The 18,748-nt window shown below is 37.8% G+C and overlaps 2 protein-coding genes and 1 long non-coding RNA gene across 4 annotated transcripts; 2 read left to right on the forward strand and 1 right to left on the reverse strand.

Moving 5' to 3' along the window:
• The first annotated feature begins 969 nt into the window (after window positions 1-969).
• Window positions 970-5,590, forward strand: LOC132315731 (glutamate receptor 2.8-like). The gene is made up of 4 exons (XM_059814107.1): window positions 970-1,332; window positions 3,016-3,304; window positions 4,305-4,660; window positions 4,992-5,590. Exons 1-4 carry the CDS (start codon window positions 970-972, stop codon window positions 5,286-5,288), a joined length of 1,305 nt encoding a protein of 434 aa, XP_059670090.1. The 3' UTR covers window positions 5,289-5,590.
• LOC132315732 (uncharacterized) lies at window positions 4,072-10,514 on the reverse strand. 2 transcript variants are annotated; one of them, XR_009483814.1, is made up of 5 exons: window positions 10,269-10,514; window positions 6,192-6,250; window positions 6,040-6,105; window positions 5,862-5,957; window positions 4,072-4,689 (listed from the first exon to the last, which is right to left on the reverse strand). It is a non-coding gene; the product is annotated as an uncharacterized LOC132315732 (long non-coding RNA). The 2 variants fall into 2 exon arrangements; XR_009483810.1 differs by lacking the exon at window positions 4,072-4,689 and having other exon boundaries at window positions 5,503-5,957; window positions 10,269-10,512.
• A 2,456-nt stretch (window positions 10,515-12,970) lies between these two features.
• LOC132281322 (uncharacterized) lies at window positions 12,971-14,231 on the forward strand. The gene is made up of 3 exons (XM_059783041.1): window positions 12,971-13,181; window positions 13,321-13,949; window positions 14,043-14,231. The coding sequence occupies exons 1-3, from the start codon at window positions 12,971-12,973 to the stop codon at window positions 14,229-14,231; spliced, it is 1,029 nt and encodes a 342-aa protein (XP_059639024.1).
• Window positions 14,232-18,748: the final 4,517 nt, after the last annotated feature.

Raw genomic sequence — 18,748 nt, forward strand, 5'->3', positions numbered from 1 at the left:
CGATTCAGTTTGCCGTGGTTGTCATTTTTCTCTGATGAAATATTATGTTCTGTAAATGGTTTTTTTATTTTATTTTAATGGAGGCTGGTTGTGGCAGCGAGTCTTTGAATGGCGATGATCGAGTTGCCGCCGGTGTTTAGTCGAAAAAATCAGGAATGGCGATTTGGGCAGAGTTGGGTCTGGTTGGCTTTGTTTAATTGTTTAAGGGGTATTTTCGTCTAATACATAACCCCCTAAACCGACTGCAGTTAAAATATTCCCTCACGATAGAGGGAAATTTTTTACTTAAAAAAAATCATAACTTTACTGTTTAATTTTAACTGATTGTTTATAACGCTACTGGCTAGTAATGATAGCTTTACTGTTTCTGGTGTAATGTTAATTATTTATTAATCGAGTAGTAAAGCTTGCTACTATATATATATATATATATATGTCTTAGTAGTTTTTATTTTTATTTTTATTTATTTATTTATTTATTTTTTTTATGATTTAAGAACTCTCCCACGCAAGTCCCTTGGAAACTCATCGTGGGCTACAAACCTGAAGGGTGAAGCCCTACCCAAAGACACCTCCAGATAAGTCCAAAAACATAAAGACTAGAGTTGAACCCGGCCTCGAATGTGGAAGCCCAAGCTCTAACCATCGCCCCGGCATATGGCTTGGTTGTTGTTGTTCGTTAATGAACAAATCATTTTCATCCTTGGCTTCTAGAAGCCATCCGCTTTGACTTTTCCCCTCTTGCTGCTTGAGGGGTTTTTGGCTCTTTTGTTTGTTCTGTTTGCTGCCTGAAGGTTGCGAGGAAATATCCGAGAAAATTCTATATATTTTATTAATTAATTATTTGTGATGTAGCCATTGACTTAGCCAAAAATATTACAGAAATTTCAATCCACTAGGCTGCACAAATCGCTCTCTCTCTCTCTCCGCCCTCAAGATTGTGAAATTGTTGCTAAAATTAATCGAAAGATGGGTTTGTGTTTCCCTCCTAAGACAGCTTGGGCACCTCTTTATTTCTTATTCCATGCTTTACTCATTCTCAGTACTATCGCCCCAGTTAACTCCAACACAGAAGCTGAAGCTAATTACATAAAGATGATATATTGGACTTCACCACCACCAATATTGAAAATTGGAATTCCAATCAGGACCTTTTCTGACCGGTTTGTGAGGATACAAACATCCATCAACAACCCAGATGAGAAGACATATGCTGGTTTTAGCATCGATTTGTTTGTGGAGGTGATGAAGACTTTGAGTTTTCATCTACCCTACCAGTTTGTTGAGTTCGATGGCACCTACGATGATTTACTTACTTGTGTCGCCAACCAGGTAATAAACCTCCTCTTTATCTATTGTGTCAACACAACATCCTCAACTCAGACCAAATCTTTTTTTACTTTCATATATACATCTTGAATTTTTTGTTTTTTTTTTTAATCATGAAATTCTTCTCAAACTAGTTTTACCAATTAAGAGTTCATTATTTTCTAATGAGGCTTAACTTTTTGTTGGCTTTGCTGTAAGGACAATGCTTAGTTACTCAACGTTGTGTGATTCAATAACAAAATAACATATCACCTTTAATAATAAAATAATTCACATTTTTTTTTTTTTTACTTTTTCGGATCAACTATTAAATAAACGTATATAATATTTTTAAGTGTAAATTATTTTATTATTAAATATGATATGTTATTTTATTATTGGATCACATAAGAGTGAATAGCTTCTTGCTCAATGAGTAGCTAAGCATTATCCTTACTGTAATATAACTTTGTTGAAATTAAGGGAACTAGTAACAATAGTTTTGGAAGAGAAACTTGTAACATTGTTTAGGGACACGGTTATACAGGCTTTAAGACCATATGTAAGTAACTAATTACATATATAAATGCGTAATTCCTCTCATTAACCCACTGGCATGAGTAATATCTGACTCTCGTTATTTTTTATTTTGCATAACTTTTACCATAGCACTAATTCCCATTTAAAACAAATAAGTACCAAATTCTTGAAAAGACTGAATACTAAAATCATTTTTATTTTGCCAACACTTTTTCCCTGATAAGTTATAAGAACACATTCTTTAATTATTCAATATTCCCTCATAAAAATTAATTATTAGCTAGTCATATTTTTCTTCGGCAATTACTTTTGAAAATTTCAGCAAAATTAATACAACGTCTATTCAAAAGTTGATATGCAATCCAAATTTTTTGTTTAGAAATTTCATTATGTTTAAAATTTTATAGTATAAATTAGGGCTGCAACTCGACAAGTTGGACAATATGATAGTACACCTTGAGCTCAATCCGACATATGAAATATTCAACCATAACTCAACTCTAACCCTAACAATTCAACCCAAGCCAAACTCAATTTTTTTTTTTTTCAACTTGAATTTGTAATTCGAGTAAAAAAGTCTGGTTAATTTGAGTAAAAAAGTCTGGTTACGGAGTAATTCGGATTATTCAAATGGCCAACCTTCATACTGAAAATATAATGTGATTTTAGATTATATTATTCTTAAACAAAAAAAATTGTGCAAACTCATTGTAAATTTTAATCAATTACAAGAAAAGTCTTAGAAAATTAAATTCTCCCAAGTGTTGACATATACCGTAATAAATTAAAATTTAAACAAAGAAAGTTGAAATGAAAAAAAAGTCATCATAATTTGAATATTATTGAAAAGTGTTGCATACTCACTCATTTATGCTCCTTTCATTTTTCATCCAGATCCGACATGGGACAGATAGCCCTCGTAACACCTACTATAAATTGGACTTTTTGTCATTTTATAAACTTTAGTTGCTACATAATTAATCTAATTTTCAAAATTACAGAAGTTATACTACTTGTAAAATTAATGATAAGATTTTAATTTATTGACTTTTCATAGAATTTGTAGCTTTTTTTTTTTTTTTTTGTTTGCAAGTTAAAGTCAATGTGAACTATACACCAGATATTTTAGTTGAGTTGAAATACATTTTATTTTGTTAATGATGGAAGACTTTTGATGCTGCGGTGGGTGATATAACGATAACAGCGGACCGTTCAAGGGTTGTGGATTTTACTTTACCATATACTGAGCAAGGTCGTCGTCTATTGCTGATGGTTTCAGTGAACCCCCAACCTCCCAACTTATGCTTGTTTTTGAAGCCATTCACCGTGCAATTGTGGTTTGCGGTCTGGAGCAGTTTGATATACACAATGTTCATAGTTTGGTTTTTTGAGCATCCCTCCAATCCTGAATTCCACGGTCGTTGGATCACCTTCTCTTCACTTTTCTTTGCTCACAGTTAAGTATCCTTCGCTCGCATTTTTGTTTTGAACCAAAGCATTTCATTCAACATATATTTGTATGTTTAAGCATGTGATTGTTTTGCACATAGGTTGTAGTAAGGAAAATCATAGTTTTCATGATACAAATCATAATATCTTTGTTTTTATCATACAAAATTGTTTTAGATTGTTTCGCATTTCAATTAAAATCTTAGATCACCAAAGGTTATAATGGATAAACCGAGTTTGTTACCGAACTCATTATGAATTGGGTACGTACCGTCGTACCCGTTGAACATCCAACCACTTTAATGACCCGCTTGATCATAAGCCCATGCTACTAGGCTCGGCCTAGTAATTCAATAATATAATAATTTAATACAGCTAAAGCGGATGGATTAGGCCTATTGAGTCCTTTAGGAATAAGCATGCCGGTATTTGTTAGCCACACAATTTTTTTTTTTTTCTTCCTAATGTTTGGTATTAAGCCTTCCATCCATTTTTTTTTTTTTTTTTTTTTTTTTTTTTGTTCTCCTCTATGTTTGGTCTTAAGCTTTGTGTTCTACTACTCCATTTTTGGAGTTGGGCTCACCAATCCTGTTTCCTCTTGGGACTCATGTAAATACCACTTCATATATAATAATTGTAACCTTCGGGAAAAATATATATATATATATATATATATAGAGAGAGAGAGAGAGAGAGAGAGAGAGTTATTGAAAGCACAATAAATGTTGTGATGACACTTGAGATGCTTTTGAAATTCACAAATTTGATTGGAAGTGTACTTAAAATTAAAGGTCCTGAAACTAATAACAAATTTCTAAAGATTAAGCAGAAGAAAAAGATGGGAGAATTTAAAAAAATAAATAAATAAAAGATAACTTTTGTTATTTTTATTGTACTAGTCAGGAGAGGTTATCTCCTTGCAGTGTTGGTTGAGATGAATTGAAATGAATCACACACAGTGGCCAAGTTTTTTTCTCATATATATAGACGATGAGTAAATTTTGCAGAGGGAAGGATTCAAAGCAACTATACTCGGGTGGTGGTGGTGGTGTGGCTTATTGTGGTGGTGATCTTAATACAAAGCTACGTTGCCAGCCTCACTTCAATGCTCACCGTCACAAGGCTTCACTCAGTACTGGAGAAGAATAGTAAAACAAAGTACTTGGACGGTGAATTTCATTTTAAGGAGTTGTACAACAGCAGGGAAGACATTGCCACCGAATCTCACTACGTCGACGCTTTCAAGAGTGGCAAAATCTCAGCCGCATTTCTCGAAGTCCCTTATGCAAAAGCTATTGACAGCCACTACTGCAATCAACTTGTGGTCACACAACCAATGCGTGAATTCGGAGGATTTGGCTTTGTGAGTGCTTGCTTCAACTCTCCTAATTCCTTGAAAATTGAAAGTCAATTTCTGTGGAAGTTAATTACCAGGCATATATATATATATATATATATATATATATATATATATGTATAGAGAGAGAGAAAAAGAATATAAGTTTTGATGAGTAGGAAAACTCACCAACCAATTAGTAAAATAAACAGTGTCTTTGAATCCTTTTAGTTTCTTGAACACCATCTTTCTTCATCACTAATCCATAAGCACTAGCTAACCACATACTTATTATTAACTCCACTTAAAATCATAAACAAACTGTGAATATTAGATTTTCGTCTTGCTCTAAGTGCAGGTATTCCAAAAAGGTTCTCCGATTGTTCACAATATCTCTACAGCCATTCTAAGCCTAATGCAGGACGGCACACTCAAAAAATTGGAAGATGAGTACTTCACTCCCTCCTCGGATTGTTCTAACTTCCAAACTGCCAAAAACAACAGTCGCCTGAGCCTCCAGCACTTCCGGGGTCTATTCATATTTTACCTAGCCATTTCCACCATTTGTATACTATTATTTGTAAAGCAACACCGCCGTGAAGTACTTCAAGAAGGCAACATCACGCCAACTCCGGTAAGTGCTTGGAAAAAATAACATTGCAGATTCAAGATATCCTGACAGGGCCCCAATCTCAGGTCATGCGCCAAATTATCTTGAAATGCATTAATTAAGCACAATACCTAGTTATGTTGTTTATCTAGATATAAAAATAAGAAGAATGCGACTAACTGTTTTTCTGTACATTAGCTAATATGTTTGTAAGCACAAATTTCCTGTCTGAATTCGATCCTTCGTATCCGGAAGAGGGATTTATAATTAAACACAACACCTAGTTATGTTGTTTATCTAGATATAGAAATAAGAAGAATGTGAAGAACACTCTGTTTTTTTCTGTACATTAGCTAATATGTTTGTAAGCACAAATTTCCTGTCTGAATTTAAGAACAATTATTCAATTTTATTATGAGATGTGGTGGAACCACATTCGTAGACTTCAGCTTGATAAAGAGATCTTAACAGTTTGATAGATCAAAGGGGGACTAAACCATCTCAAAACGTTAAGTGTCTACAATGTCATAATCCATTTATGAAATGTAATACTTATTGTTATTTTGTATCACAAATCAAAAAAAATGTGGACTAGAATAGAATGCAAGTATGATATACCTTCAAGTGCCCTATTAGGAAGGGTTTCACTGCTTCTTTCCAAGATAGATTGATTCTCTTATCTTCAATGAAAGAAAGTGATTTTGAATGCAATGGCTGCAATATTAAAAATTGTAGAAAAAATCAGTTTGAAAACACGGACATCTTCTAATAAGCCATGGGAGTTTCATTCCCTCACCTGTGTCATTGCCAAAATGTTATTGCAGGTTTGTAGTCCGGTAGTAGTATTCTGCTTTTGAGTTTTCTGCAGATTACATAGATTGCGAATCACATATATGCGACGAGAATTGGTTGGCAAGACACTATTCAAGATCTCCAGAGTGAACTCACAATGCTAGCCTTTGCTTCATCAAATGGTGGTCCTAGCTAGCTCTTCGACACTCCTTAACCTGTCTCAATGACATAGCACACTTAGGATGGAGAGATCAGTTCCAACCATATTCCATGTCAAACAATATAACACAGGCAGTCAATTTATCATCCCCACTTGTTGCTATTGCTATTTAAGTTGGTGAGAAAAATATGCATGATTTAGAAATAACAGAATAATGCTGAAAATATAATTTATTAGGATTACATGCAGTGACTGATTGTCGGACAGGTCAGGAAAGAGAACCCTATCAGATACTGACTGATTCTAGTAAACGAATCCAAACCCCATTACAAACCCTAGCAGGGGCAGGTAAGTCCATCACGTATAAAAGTGATAATAAATGTAAGAATTGATTCAATACTATCAAATACCTCACGACATGAAAAGAAAAAAAATATATAAAAAAAAATAAATAAATAAAATGATGATTTCCAACATGTTCATAGACGAGCCTTCAATCATACAGAGACAGGAATTCTGACAATTGATGATATCTCAATCTCGATCTTGGATATGAAATGGTAGATTGTAATATCTCCAGTGTCGTAGCTCTTCTTAATTTGAAAATGGCACTTCATCACAAATTAAAACCATTACAGATAATGAACTCTGGAACCTCCACTAAGAAAACTAGTGGTCGGAAAGTCAAAGAACAAGGCCCTCTGGCAGGGTTGCCTAGCAGCAAAGGACTGGAATTCAAACCACCTCAGATTTAGTCCTTCTTTTAACCATCAAAATTAAGTAGCCAAAAATTATATAAAGGGGGCAGGGTTCTCAATAATAGCTAGTACTGGGGCAGGTTTGCAGCTGGATGCCATGGAAAAGCACTAAACCAAAGCCCAAATCAGGTAACCTAATACTCGTCCAATTAATGGTCACCCAGAACTGTTTCGGCGGGGCATTTCAGGCCATAACACGGAACTAAAATGCCATCCCTAGGTCATCATTAAAACTGGTGTCACTAAAGCACTAGGGCTTTTGAGACTTCCCCAAGCAAAATCTCATTTTTTTCCCAATGCTAGCATAGGAGACCCTTGAGTTATTGTTGCCCTTTACAAGATTGATGCACATCCATGGTGAAACAACGTACTGTACTGTAAAAAATATACATCAGGGAAGGAAATAATAATAGAAATTTGTAGGTGATGGATGCATAGTGGGGCAAGGAGAATAAGGTAGACAAGAACCAACAATGGGATGATAAAAGAAGCGAAGCAATAATAAAGAAAATTGTAAATCTGAAAGTGGAATAGAGAAAAAGGTGATTGATTCAATTCAATGGGACCAAAAAAATCGAAGGCAGGCCATAAAAACACTTGTCATTACAGTGAGGAAACATGATAGCTTTGATTTCATAGAATGTAGTGACAAGATAGAGTTGAATGGCAAGATAGGATCTCTTCAACTGAGCACACTGCTATATTTGGAGAAGAAGTCTTTTCTAGGTTGAGTTGTACTACCAATCACCAGTCGCACAGTTTTGACATCAACAGAATGAAAGGGGCGATCTCGTGGTTCTTGGTCTGTGAAGATGCGTTGTTAGGTGCTCCATTTTATTTTCACATTGAGGCCAAACCTAAACCTGTGCTCAAGAGATTGATGTCCATACACTGATAAGGAATGTATGGATTCTCGAGAAGAGAGGAGCCCTGGTGGTCCCCCCCGGACATCTTCAAAACTGAAAGCTAATGCATATTGAGAGAACTGACAAAAAGCAGTAAATAAAGTGCAACCGGTACCATGCTGATGCAACCTTGTGTAATGACGGAGAAAACCATCCACCAATCAAACTATATGACTTCAAATTTTGGGTTCACACTCCAACCCTGAGGTTTATTTTCCTTTAGCAGAACTGTGCCTCTGGCACTGTCAACTCTCTCCTCCCAGACCATCATGGCTTTACCTTCTTCCCAAGAGAAATGGCAATTGCGCAGCTAACAGTCTGACATAGAAAACATACATAATGCTCCTATATCCTAATTCAATCCACCTTTAAGATGTGTCCAAGTTCCAAATAATCAATGAAATAAACAAATTATGAAAGTTAACTGAGTGGTGGTTTCAATCCCCTGTATCAACAAAATTGTCTGGACTAAAATCAGGAGCAGTTTCTAGAATTGCAGAGATAGAGAGACAAAAATAAATAAATAAATGAGCGTCAAAGAGACCACTTCTTTCCTCCCAGTTGTACTTGTACCTGAAATTCTGAAGATCTTCTACGTTGCCACTTCCACCATTTGTATACAACTATTCATCATTCACTCACTTGACAATCAGCAACAACGCAATGAAGTTCAAGAAGGCAACGTCACATCAACTTGGAACAAGATACTTCCACACTCACCCAATTTTTGAATAATGCAGATTCAAGAGATCATGGAAGGACTCCTCACTCAGGTCATGCGCCAAATTATATTGAAATGTGTTAATTAAACACCTAGTTGTGTGTGTGAATACTAACCTAATTGTGTGTGTGAATACTAACCTAGTTGTGTGTGTGAATACTTACCTAACACACACAAACAAGACACCCAGTTATGTTGTTTAACTAGATATAAAATAAAAAGAATGAAAAGCATGTACTGATTTTCTGTTATTTAGCCAATATCTTTGTAAACATCCAAGAATCTAAGAATAAAAATATGAAACAAATATTCAATTTTATTAGTTTCAGAAAGAAGTACAATTCTCTGTTGCATGATAAAGAATGTTCCTGAGATTAAATCTCCTTAATATTTTCGGGTGCAAGGGCTGCAAAGACCTTGATCATAAACTGGTTAGAATTGGCTTTCTTCAAATCTTCAAGATTGAATTCAGAAACTTTGATGGTTGGTAGAGTCAGAAGTTTTGGTAGAGCATCTCTCTGTGTGTCTTGAAAGTGTTAAGTGACCTAGTATTTATAGGCCAAATGGTGGACCCGCATTTGTAGACTTCGACTTGATCAAGAGAACTTGATTTTTTATCAAGTGGACAGTGATTAAACCATCTCAAAACTAGTGTATACAATGTCATAATCCATATAATATATATTACTTTATTTTGTGGACAAATGAAAAATGTGGCCTAGAATGTAAGTACAAGGTTCATGTAGGGCTATAATGCAAATTAACTGAAATGTTCATAAGCAGTTCAGGATCAGTTTAGGCTCGTTCATTAAGTTAATGAGTTGAGCTCGTGCACGATTTTTGAGCTCGTTTAATAAAAAGTTAATCCCAAACATTGTTAAGCTCAGTTCATGAACATCAAGGTCATGTATATTTGTATGTGTTCATGAAGATAGGCTCATAAACATAGGCATACATAGATTCATGAACGTATGCTACATGGACTTGTGTAGGCTCGTAAAAAATTCATGAATAGCTTAAACATAGCCCGAACACAAACTCTGAGCTCAACTTTACAAGCTTGCCACCATTCCAAGCTGAAACGAACCGAGCCCAAAGAAACTGAATGCAACATAAAAATTGTTCCTTCATTTAAGTGCATATAAGTCTCTACACATACAAGTGTTATCAAACATTCAAACCTCTCTCCCAGAGGCAATGTGGGACATCATATTAAATGTGCGTGTTGATTATGAACCGTAAACTGCATTTTCCTCTATTTATTACGAGTAAGGTTTAGTACATTGTTCACACAAAATACAAAGTAACTAAATGCAACATAAAACTGTTCCTAAAGAATAAATTCTAATGTTCTCATGTCCAGACTCCAATTGTGTTGAATGATCTATTTCGTATTGCTGTCCAGATTGTGACTCTTCAACTAATCATACATCCCAACTCGCAGAACTTAATAAGAAAATGAATAGGATTACTAAAAGAGTTACTTATGGAGTCTTTAATACTGCTGTAATTCTAGAGAAAGCAGTATTTGGATAAAGTGGGCTGCTCAATTCTATCTAATTAAAAATAGACACATATGGGACATCAAGAAACCTTAGCAAATTACATGGATATGGAGGAAGCTACTTCAATTGAGAAGAGTAACCAGGCCTATGCTGAAAAAATCAAAGTGGGTAATGGGGAGCATACCTTCTTCTTCTGGCTAGATCCATGGTGTCTGAGTCTCAAAGTAGTCCTCCGATTGATAGATTTCGTGATGCAAATCTCCACCTTCCCTTTATTTCCAAATATGTCAAGCTCTGTTTTTACATCCATTGACTGGGAGCTACCATGGCCCTTTCTCAGTCCTCCTGGTCGCCGGGGTGGTAAAATTGCTCCACCGTTGTCTCATCTGGTGGTCGGATTCCAAAAGAGGGGTTGCTTGTTCGTTTGGGTTGGGCCTAAAGTCCTTTCGAGACCATTGTGTCTCATTTTGTTCGCTTTTGTTGGGCTTTGCACATGGCCTATGGGCTTCCAAAGAAAACAAAAAATATTCTATTCGAGGGATCAAGACACAATGACCTTTGGTTCTTTGCTAGGTAGCATGATACGGACACGTTAGACTTTAAGAAAATAGGATACTGGTACACTTAGACATGATTATATAAATATAAATTTTTATTTATATACATATATTGGAGTAATAGTATTTTTAATTTTTATACTAAGAGTTGTAATAATTTTTTTATCATAAATATAATATTCCTGTAATGTTGTGATATATACGTATGTATATATAATTAATGTTAAAAGAAATAAGGCAAATGGGCCCCACCCATGTTATAAACACACAAAAGGCCATAAGGCCATTACACGAGTCCACCTTTCTCTCTCTCTCTTGCTGTAATCAGACTGCTCTCGGCAGTTTCTATTTTTTTTTTTCTTTTTGCAACTTCAAACCTTGATCTTGCTTTTTCCTTTGGGAATTTGGTAGAAAATTGTGAAGCAAAGTTGTTGAACTCTTCGAGGCCGTTAATTTGATAGGAGCCAATCATCATTTGGTGCACTCTAGGGAGTTCAAAATTCTAGGGTTATTGGGCTCAAATTGGGGGTTTTCATCAATTTGAGGTAGGGGTATTCTAATCTACAATTTCTTGGCCTTTGGTGAATTTTTCCCCTTAAATTTGATTCTAAGTATGCTAAATTTTAATTACTTAGCTTATTGTTGTTGTAGTTCTTTGTAATTACAATGATAATTGTGCTCCTTGTGTTATTTGAGTTCATATACATGTCTATTTTCATTACGGTAACTGAGCATGCTTAGTGTTTAATGTGTTGTATGTTCCACGATTATTTATTTATTTATTGTCTTGAAGAAAAATGGATGCTATGGTTATAAATAAATAAATAAATAAAGGAAATGAATGTTTAGAAATTTTCATTAAATTGTGATCCTGATGTAAATGGAAATGTATGAAAACATATAGTTAAATTAATGATTTGAAGCATGAAGCATTCATGCATCCATTGGGAAAGAGAAAGGGGGAAAAATAATTGTTAGAACAAATAAAATTATTTTGGGTAAAATATTTTCTAAAAGTGTTGCGAAAACCGGACGCCTAGGAGGCGCCTAGTGGTCCGTGATATTGGTGTAGTCTAGAAGGGAATGTAGTTGAGTTAACTAGGCCGGATGTGACGCCTTGGAGGTGCCTTGTGGTCGTGGATAGTTAACCAACCTTCCTTTCGTGACGCCATGGAGGTGCCTTGTGGTCGTGGATAGTTAACCAACCTTCCTTTCGTGACGCCATGGAGGTGCCTTGGGTCGGACTACACTAACGGTTTGGTTGTTGAAACGGAATTGTTTCGGAAATGGGGAGTGACATTTGCATAACATTGCACTTTATGACATCGTGGTAAATTTGTGATTGGTTGATATTTGTTATATACTTGTTATTGTGGTTGAGAATGTGCATATCCCGATAGCATGATCCCGTTCACTTTTTATTTATTCATTGCATGGATTCACGGGGACATAAGAAGTGTGTCTTAGACTGAGCTTGAGCTTACCCCCTTATTTTTAACATTTTTTCAGGATATGAAAAATAGGTGGCGAACGACGGTCCACCACAGGTTTAGATGAGCTTGAAGACCCATTCTATTTTGTTATCTTTTGTATTAGACTCTAGTATTTTGTAAATGTAATATTAACTACCTTATGACACTTTAGTTTAATTAGTATAATGTTGTAAGCTATGGACTTTTAATTCTAGCTACGTTTTATGGACTGTAATTTGATGTAACTTAAGTGGGTTCCATGTTTGGATAAGATGGAAGAACGGGACTTTTATATGTATGTAACCATTTTGGGAATGTAGTATAATATTTAAATTGTGCGTTGGGACATGATAAGTTAGATTTAAGGCCCAGTGAGGCCATTGCATTTATTTTTGTATTTTTACAGGTTGTTGAGGGACATTTTTTGCAGAAGTCATGCCGAAATTTTTATAGATTATTATTATTATTTTGGTATCTATTCGAGTCGTTACAAGTTTGGTATCAGAGCGATGGTTCGAATACCATTAGGATGACGGGTAGAGGCCTACCTAGGATTGCATGGGGAGTTGAGTTATTTGCTTACTTGTTTAATTGCTTATGTGATTGCATGCTTATATGTTTATGTGTTAAGGTGTTTAATTATTTGAAAGGCATGCTTAATTGTTTATATCATTACGTGTTAAGTGGTTAATGTTGTTGTATATTATTATGATTATGTTTATCCTTAGTTAGGTATTTTGGAAGTATGGAAGGTATTTATGTGTTTTCATTTTTGTCAAGTCATTCATGTGAGGACTCCGTTTTCGTGCGTATTTTAGTGTTATCGTAATTGATCCGTTTCCTTTTCTTATAGCTTCATGGCAACACGAAGGGATCCCGGGGAAAGTTGTAGCTCCAATCTCGTGGAAAGGGATCAGGAGCAAGTTGAGGAAGATATCTTATTGCGTGATTTGGTCCCACCAAGAGAGGGACAAGCGAGGGGGACCGTTGACCCACCTTTTCAAATAAATAGGGAGCAGTTGAGGTTAGCCGTTCAGGAGGCTCTTTTTAATACATATCGACCGACAGGTGCGTCATCGTTACAGTTTGTGCCACCACCGGCACCACCACCACCACCTCAAAAAAAAAAAAAATGAGTTAGATGATACTCTTTACCACATTGCAAAGTTTGTGAAATTGATGCCAACTTTGTTTGAGGGCGGTCCAGATCCGCTTGTTGCGGATAGTTTCATGGATAGGGTGGAAAAGCATATTAATGCCATGAATTTGGCAACGGACAAGTTGCAGATTACATTGGTTACTTACAATTTTGTGGGCGATGCTGAGATTTGGTGGAAGACCGTTTCTCACACCCATAATCTGGATACTATGACATATGCTACATTCAAGAAGTTGTATTATGAAAAGTACTTTCCGGCGCCTAAGCGGAGGGAACTAAAGAAGGAGTTTGATGCGTTTAAGCAAGGAAGCATAACAGTTACAGAGTATGAAAACAAGTTTACATCACTTTTGAGGTTTGCACCGGGAATTGCTAATGATGAAGAAGGAAATATAGAGAAATTTGTTGATGGCCTTGATCTTACCATTAGGCCAATTGTAGCTACTTTAGAACCGACAGAGTATGCAAAAGCAGTGCGAAAGGCTTTAGTGGTTGAGGCTGAGAGCAAGGACAACAAGGCTATCAGGGAGTCCTACAAGCACAACAGGGGTATGAGTACTTTCTCTGAAGGTCAATCAAGTAAGAAGCGGAAGCATGAGCAGTCAGGGTTCAGGGGACAGCAGCTAGTCAAATCTGCACCCACAGCTTCAGTGTCCATAGGGTCTTCTAAACCGAATGTTACTTGTTTTAGATGCGGGTAGTTGGGACATTACAAGTCCCAATGCACTCAGACACAGGTAGCTCAGATGATTTGTTTCAAGTGTGGGCAGCCAGGGCATCACAAGTCCCAGTGTACTCAGATTCAAGTGGCGTCTGGTGGATGTTTCGGGTGTGGCCAGCAGGGCCATAGGGTGAAAGATTGTCCACAGCGGGGCAGTGGTTTGGGCAGAGGTGGAGGTTCACAGCAGAGGCAGATGCAGTCTGCCACAGTTCAGTCAGGGTTTCGACCACCACCTTAACCGTCTCAGCCAGCTATGTCAACCCAGAGTTCTCGACCTGGTAGGGGAGCTTCTTCGAGTGCACCTACTCAGCAGTCTGGCTATTAGGCAGGCAGTTCTTAGGGGCAGAGGACCCAGGGTTGCGTGTTTGCACTCACTCTAGCCGAGTCACCATCCAGTCCTTTAGTTGTCAGGGGTATGTTTCTTGTGTCCCATTCTTGGGCTCGTGTATTGTTTGATTCAGGTGCTTCTTATTCATTCATTGCTTCATCATTTGCACGGGCATTGGGTTTGGAGGTTAGTCAGTTAGACAGATCGCTTTGTGTTGACACGCCTATCGGGGGTTCAGTTGCTCTTAGTAGAGTTTGTAGGAGTTGTTACATCACAATTACCGGACGTGTTCTTGAGTTCGATCTCATCCTTCTCGAGATGACGGGATTTGACGTCATTCTTGGGATGGACTGGTTATCATCCTTCAGAGCTGTCATTGATTGTTTCAGGGGCAGAGTTTCAGTGTGTACCTCGGATGGGGATTGTTTTTGTTTTGTGGGAGATCGGTGTGATCCTCTCACTCATTCATTTTATGGTGTTAGGGGTCGAGATCGGCAGACATTCTTCCTAGCTCGTCTTTTTGCCGATGATGACGTTGAGTTTTATGGGGTTGATTATCCAGTGGTTGTGCGTGATTTTCTGGATGTGTTTCCGGAGGACTTGACTGAGTTGCCTCCACACCGAGAGGTGGAATTTGCTATTGATTTGATGCCTGGTACCGCGCTAATCTCTATGGCACCGTATCGTATGGCACCGATTGAATTAGAAGAATTGAAAAAGCAACTTGATGATTTGAGGATGAAAGGCTTTATCCTACCGAGTGTGTCACTGTGGGGTGCACCGGTCTTGTTCGCTAAGAAAAAAGATGGTTCTTTGAGGTTGTGCATTGATTACCAAAAGTTGAATCATACCACCATCAAGAACAAGTATCCTTTACCAAGGATAGATGATTTATTTGATCAGTTGAGGGGAGCCAGTTGTTTTTCGAAGATTGACTTGAGGTTAGGCTATTATCAGTTACGGGTTAGAGAGGAGGATATTCCAAAGACCGCGTTTCGTACGCGGTATGGACATTATGAGTTTCTTGTTATGCCTTTTGGTTTAACCAATTCGCCGGCGGCATTCATGGATTTAATGAACCTTGTCTTCCACGATTACTTGGATCAGTTTGTGGTAGTTTTCCTGGATGATATTCTTGTGTATTCACGGACTCGGGAGGAGCACGAAGTTCATTTGGGTATAGTGTTGCAGATTCTACGGGAGCATCGTTTGTACGCCAAGTATGAAAAGTGTGAGTTTTGGCTACAAGAGGTGAAATTTTTGGGACATGTTGTCTCGGAAGGTGGGGTTTCAGTTGATCCTTCAAAAATAGAGGCAGTTTTGAGTTGGGAGCAACCCAAGAATGTCTTTGAGATCCGGAGTTTCCTTGGCCTAGCGGGTTATTATCGGAGATTTGTGAAGGATTTTTCTCGTTTGGCAGCTCCTATGACCAGATTGACCAGGAAAGGGATCAAGTTTGCATGGAATGAGGCCTGTGAGTCATCCTTTCAAGAGTTGAAAACAAGGTTGACTACGGCTCTGGTGTTGGTGATACTTGAGCGTGGCTTGGGTTATGTAATCTATTGTGACGCCTCACGTGATGGTTTGGGTTGTGTACTGATGCAAGATGATAGGGTAGTGGCTTATGGGTCTCGACAGTTGAAGACTCACGAGCTTAACTACCCTACTCATGACTTAGAGTTAGCGGCAGTTGTATTTGCTTTGAAGTGTTGGAGACTCTATTTGTATGGTGAGAGATTTGAGGTGTTCTCGGACCACAAGAGTCTCAAGTACCTTTTCTCCTAAAAGGACTTGAACAATAGACAGATGCGATGGTTGAATTCTTAGAAGACTATAACTTTGATTTGCAGTATCATCTTGGCAAGGCAAATGTGGTAGCTGATGCTTTAAGCCGAAAATCTCGTGGGACTTTGGCTAGTTTAGCCATTCGAAAATGGAAGATGCTGGAAGATTTGGCTGAAATAGGATTGTATTATTTTGATGATGATGATGATGGCAGTGAGTCAGCATTCTTGTTTAGTCTCGTGGCTCAACCCACTCTTGTTAGACGGGTGATTGAGTCACAGAGACAGGATTCAGATTTGGATGCCATTTACACTTTGATCTCTAGTGGCGAGACCGTGAAGGATTGGACCTTACATGCAGATGGAGGTCTACGGTTTAAGGGTTTGTTGGTTGTTCCTACAGTTTGTCGTGAGGACGTCTTACGGGAGTTTTATACTTCCCGCTTTGTAGTTCATCCAGGTGGTACCAAAATGTATCACAATCTGAGACGTCAGTATTGGTGGAATGGAATGAAGAAGGATGTTGCACAGTTTGTAGTTAAATGCCTTACCTGTCAGCAAGTGAAGGCCGAGCACCAGAGACCAGCTGGTTTATTGCAGCCATTGCCGGTAGCGCAGTGGAAATGGGAAGAGATTGCAATGAATTTTGTGACGGGCCTTCCTAGGTCACGGAGGGGAAATGAAGCTGTATGGGTCATTATCGATAGATTGACCAAGATGGCTCACTTCTTGCCTATTAAGGCAACAGATGACGCAGAGACACTCGGTGTACTTTATGTAAAAGAGATTGTGAGATTGCACGGAGTTCCAGTGGCTGTTGTGTCGGATAGGGATGCTAAGTTCACCTCGAAGTTCTGGGAAGGACTTCAAGCAGCGTTTGGCTCAGCGTTGCACCTTAGTACTGCATTTCATCCACAGACGGATGGCCAGTCTGAGCGTACCATCCAGATCTTGGAGGATATGCTTCGAGCCTGTGTACTTGACTTGGGTGGTAGTTGGGAGGATCACCTTCCACTTATTGAGTTTGCCTACAACAACAGTTATCAGGCGAGTATTCAGATGGCTCCATTTGAGGCGTTGTATAGTAGACCTTGTAGGTCTCCTGTCTGTTGGACCGAGGTGGGCGAGACAGCCACCTTAGGACCCGACATTGTACTCGAGACTATCGAGAAGATTAAGCTGATCAGACAGAGATTACTTATAGCTCAGAGCCGACAGAAGAGTTATGCAGATAGGCGGAGACGACCGCTATCCTTTGAGGTGGGAGACCATGCTTTTCTTCGGGTTTCTCCAAGGAAGGGGTTGATGAGGTTCGGGAATAGTGGCAAGTTGTCGCCACGATTTATTGGACCTTTTGAGATCTTGAACCGTGTAAGAGAGGTTGCCTACAGATTAGCATTGCCACCGCAGATGGACAGGGTCCACAATGTTTTCCATGTATCGATGCTACGGAAGTATGAGCCGGATCCGTCTCACATTTTGAGTTGGGTTGATCTGGACATTAGTGAAGATGTTTCCTACGAGGAGGGATCAGTTCAGATTCTTGACACACAACAGAAGGTGTTGAGGAAAAAGACGATATCGTTGGTAAAGGTTCTTTGAAAGCATCATAGAGTTGAGGAGGTTACTTGGGAGCTCGAACAGGAGATTCGCTCCAAGTATCCAGAGTTATTTTCTCCCTCAGGTATGGCCTGATTTCGGGGACGAAATCTTTTAAAGTTGGGGAGAATGTAATGTTGTGATATATATGTATATATATATATAATTAATGTTAAAAGAAATAAGGCAAGTGGGCCCCACCCATGTTATAAACACACAAAAGGCCATAAGGCCATTACACGAGTCCACCTTTCTCTCTCTCTCTTGCTGTAATCAGACTGCTCTCGGCAGTTTCCATTTTTTTTTTTTTTCTTTTTGCAACTTCAAACCTTGATCTTGCTTTTTCCTTTGGGAATTTGGTAGAACATTGTGAAGCAAAATTGTTGAGCTCTTCGAGGTTGATAGGAGCCAATCATCATTTGGTGCACTCTAGGGAGTTCAAAATTCTAGGGTTCTTGGGCTCAAATTGGGAGTTTTCATCAATTTGAGGTAGGGGTGTTCTAATCTACAATTTCTTGGCCTTTAGTGAATTTTTCCCCTTAAATTTGATTCTAAGCATGCTAAATTTTAATTACTTAGCTTGTTGTTGTTGTAGTTCTTTGTAATTACAATGATAATTGTGCTCCTTGTGTTATTTGAGTTCATATACATGTCTATTTTCATTACAATAACTGAGCATGCTTAGTGTTTGATGTGTTGTATGTTCCATGATTATTTATTTATTTATTGTCTTGAAGAAAAATGGATGCTATGGTTATAAATAAATAAATAAATAAAGGAAATGAATTTTTAGAAATTTTCGTTAAATTGTGATGATGATGTAAATGGAAATGTGTTAAAACATATAGTTAAATTAATAATTTGAAGCATGAAGCATTCATGCATCCATTGGGAAAGAGAAATGGGGAAAAATAATTGTTAGAACAAATAAAATTATTTTGGGGAAAATATTTTCTAAAAGTGTTGCGAAAACCGGACGCCTAAGAAGCGCCTAGTGGTCCGTGATGTTGGTGTAGTGTAGAAGGGAATGTAGTTGAGTTAACT

Source organism: Cornus florida, unplaced genomic scaffold (genome assembly GCF_030987335.1).
Source record: "Cornus florida cultivar Cherokee Brave unplaced genomic scaffold, ASM3098733v1 CherokeeBrave_3.0.0_Hap2_Chr01, whole genome shotgun sequence".
In the NCBI taxonomy this organism is placed as follows: domain Eukaryota; kingdom Viridiplantae; phylum Streptophyta; class Magnoliopsida; order Cornales; family Cornaceae; genus Cornus; species Cornus florida.

Coding starts and splice junctions, on each gene's coding strand:
- LOC132315731 (XM_059814107.1), top strand. CDS start 970: ATGGGTTTGTGTTTCCCTCCTAAGACAGCTTGGGCACCTCTTTATTTC. Junction 1,333..3,015: donor TTACTTGTGTCGCCAACCAG/GTAATAAACCTC, acceptor TAATGATGGAAG/ACTTTTGATGCTGCGGTGGG. Junction 4,661..4,991: donor AATTCGGAGGATTTGGCTTT/GTGAGTGCTTGC, acceptor CTCTAAGTGCAG/GTATTCCAAAAAGGTTCTCC.
- LOC132281322 (XM_059783041.1), top strand. CDS start 12,971: ATGGCAACACGAAGGGATCCCGGGGAAAGTTGTAGCTCCAATCTCGTG. Junction 13,182..13,320: donor TAATACATATCGACCGACAG/GTGCGTCATCGT, acceptor AGGGCGGTCCAG/ATCCGCTTGTTGCGGATAGT. Junction 13,950..14,042: donor TAGGGTCTTCTAAACCGAAT/GTTACTTGTTTT, acceptor AAGTGTGGGCAG/CCAGGGCATCACAAGTCCCA.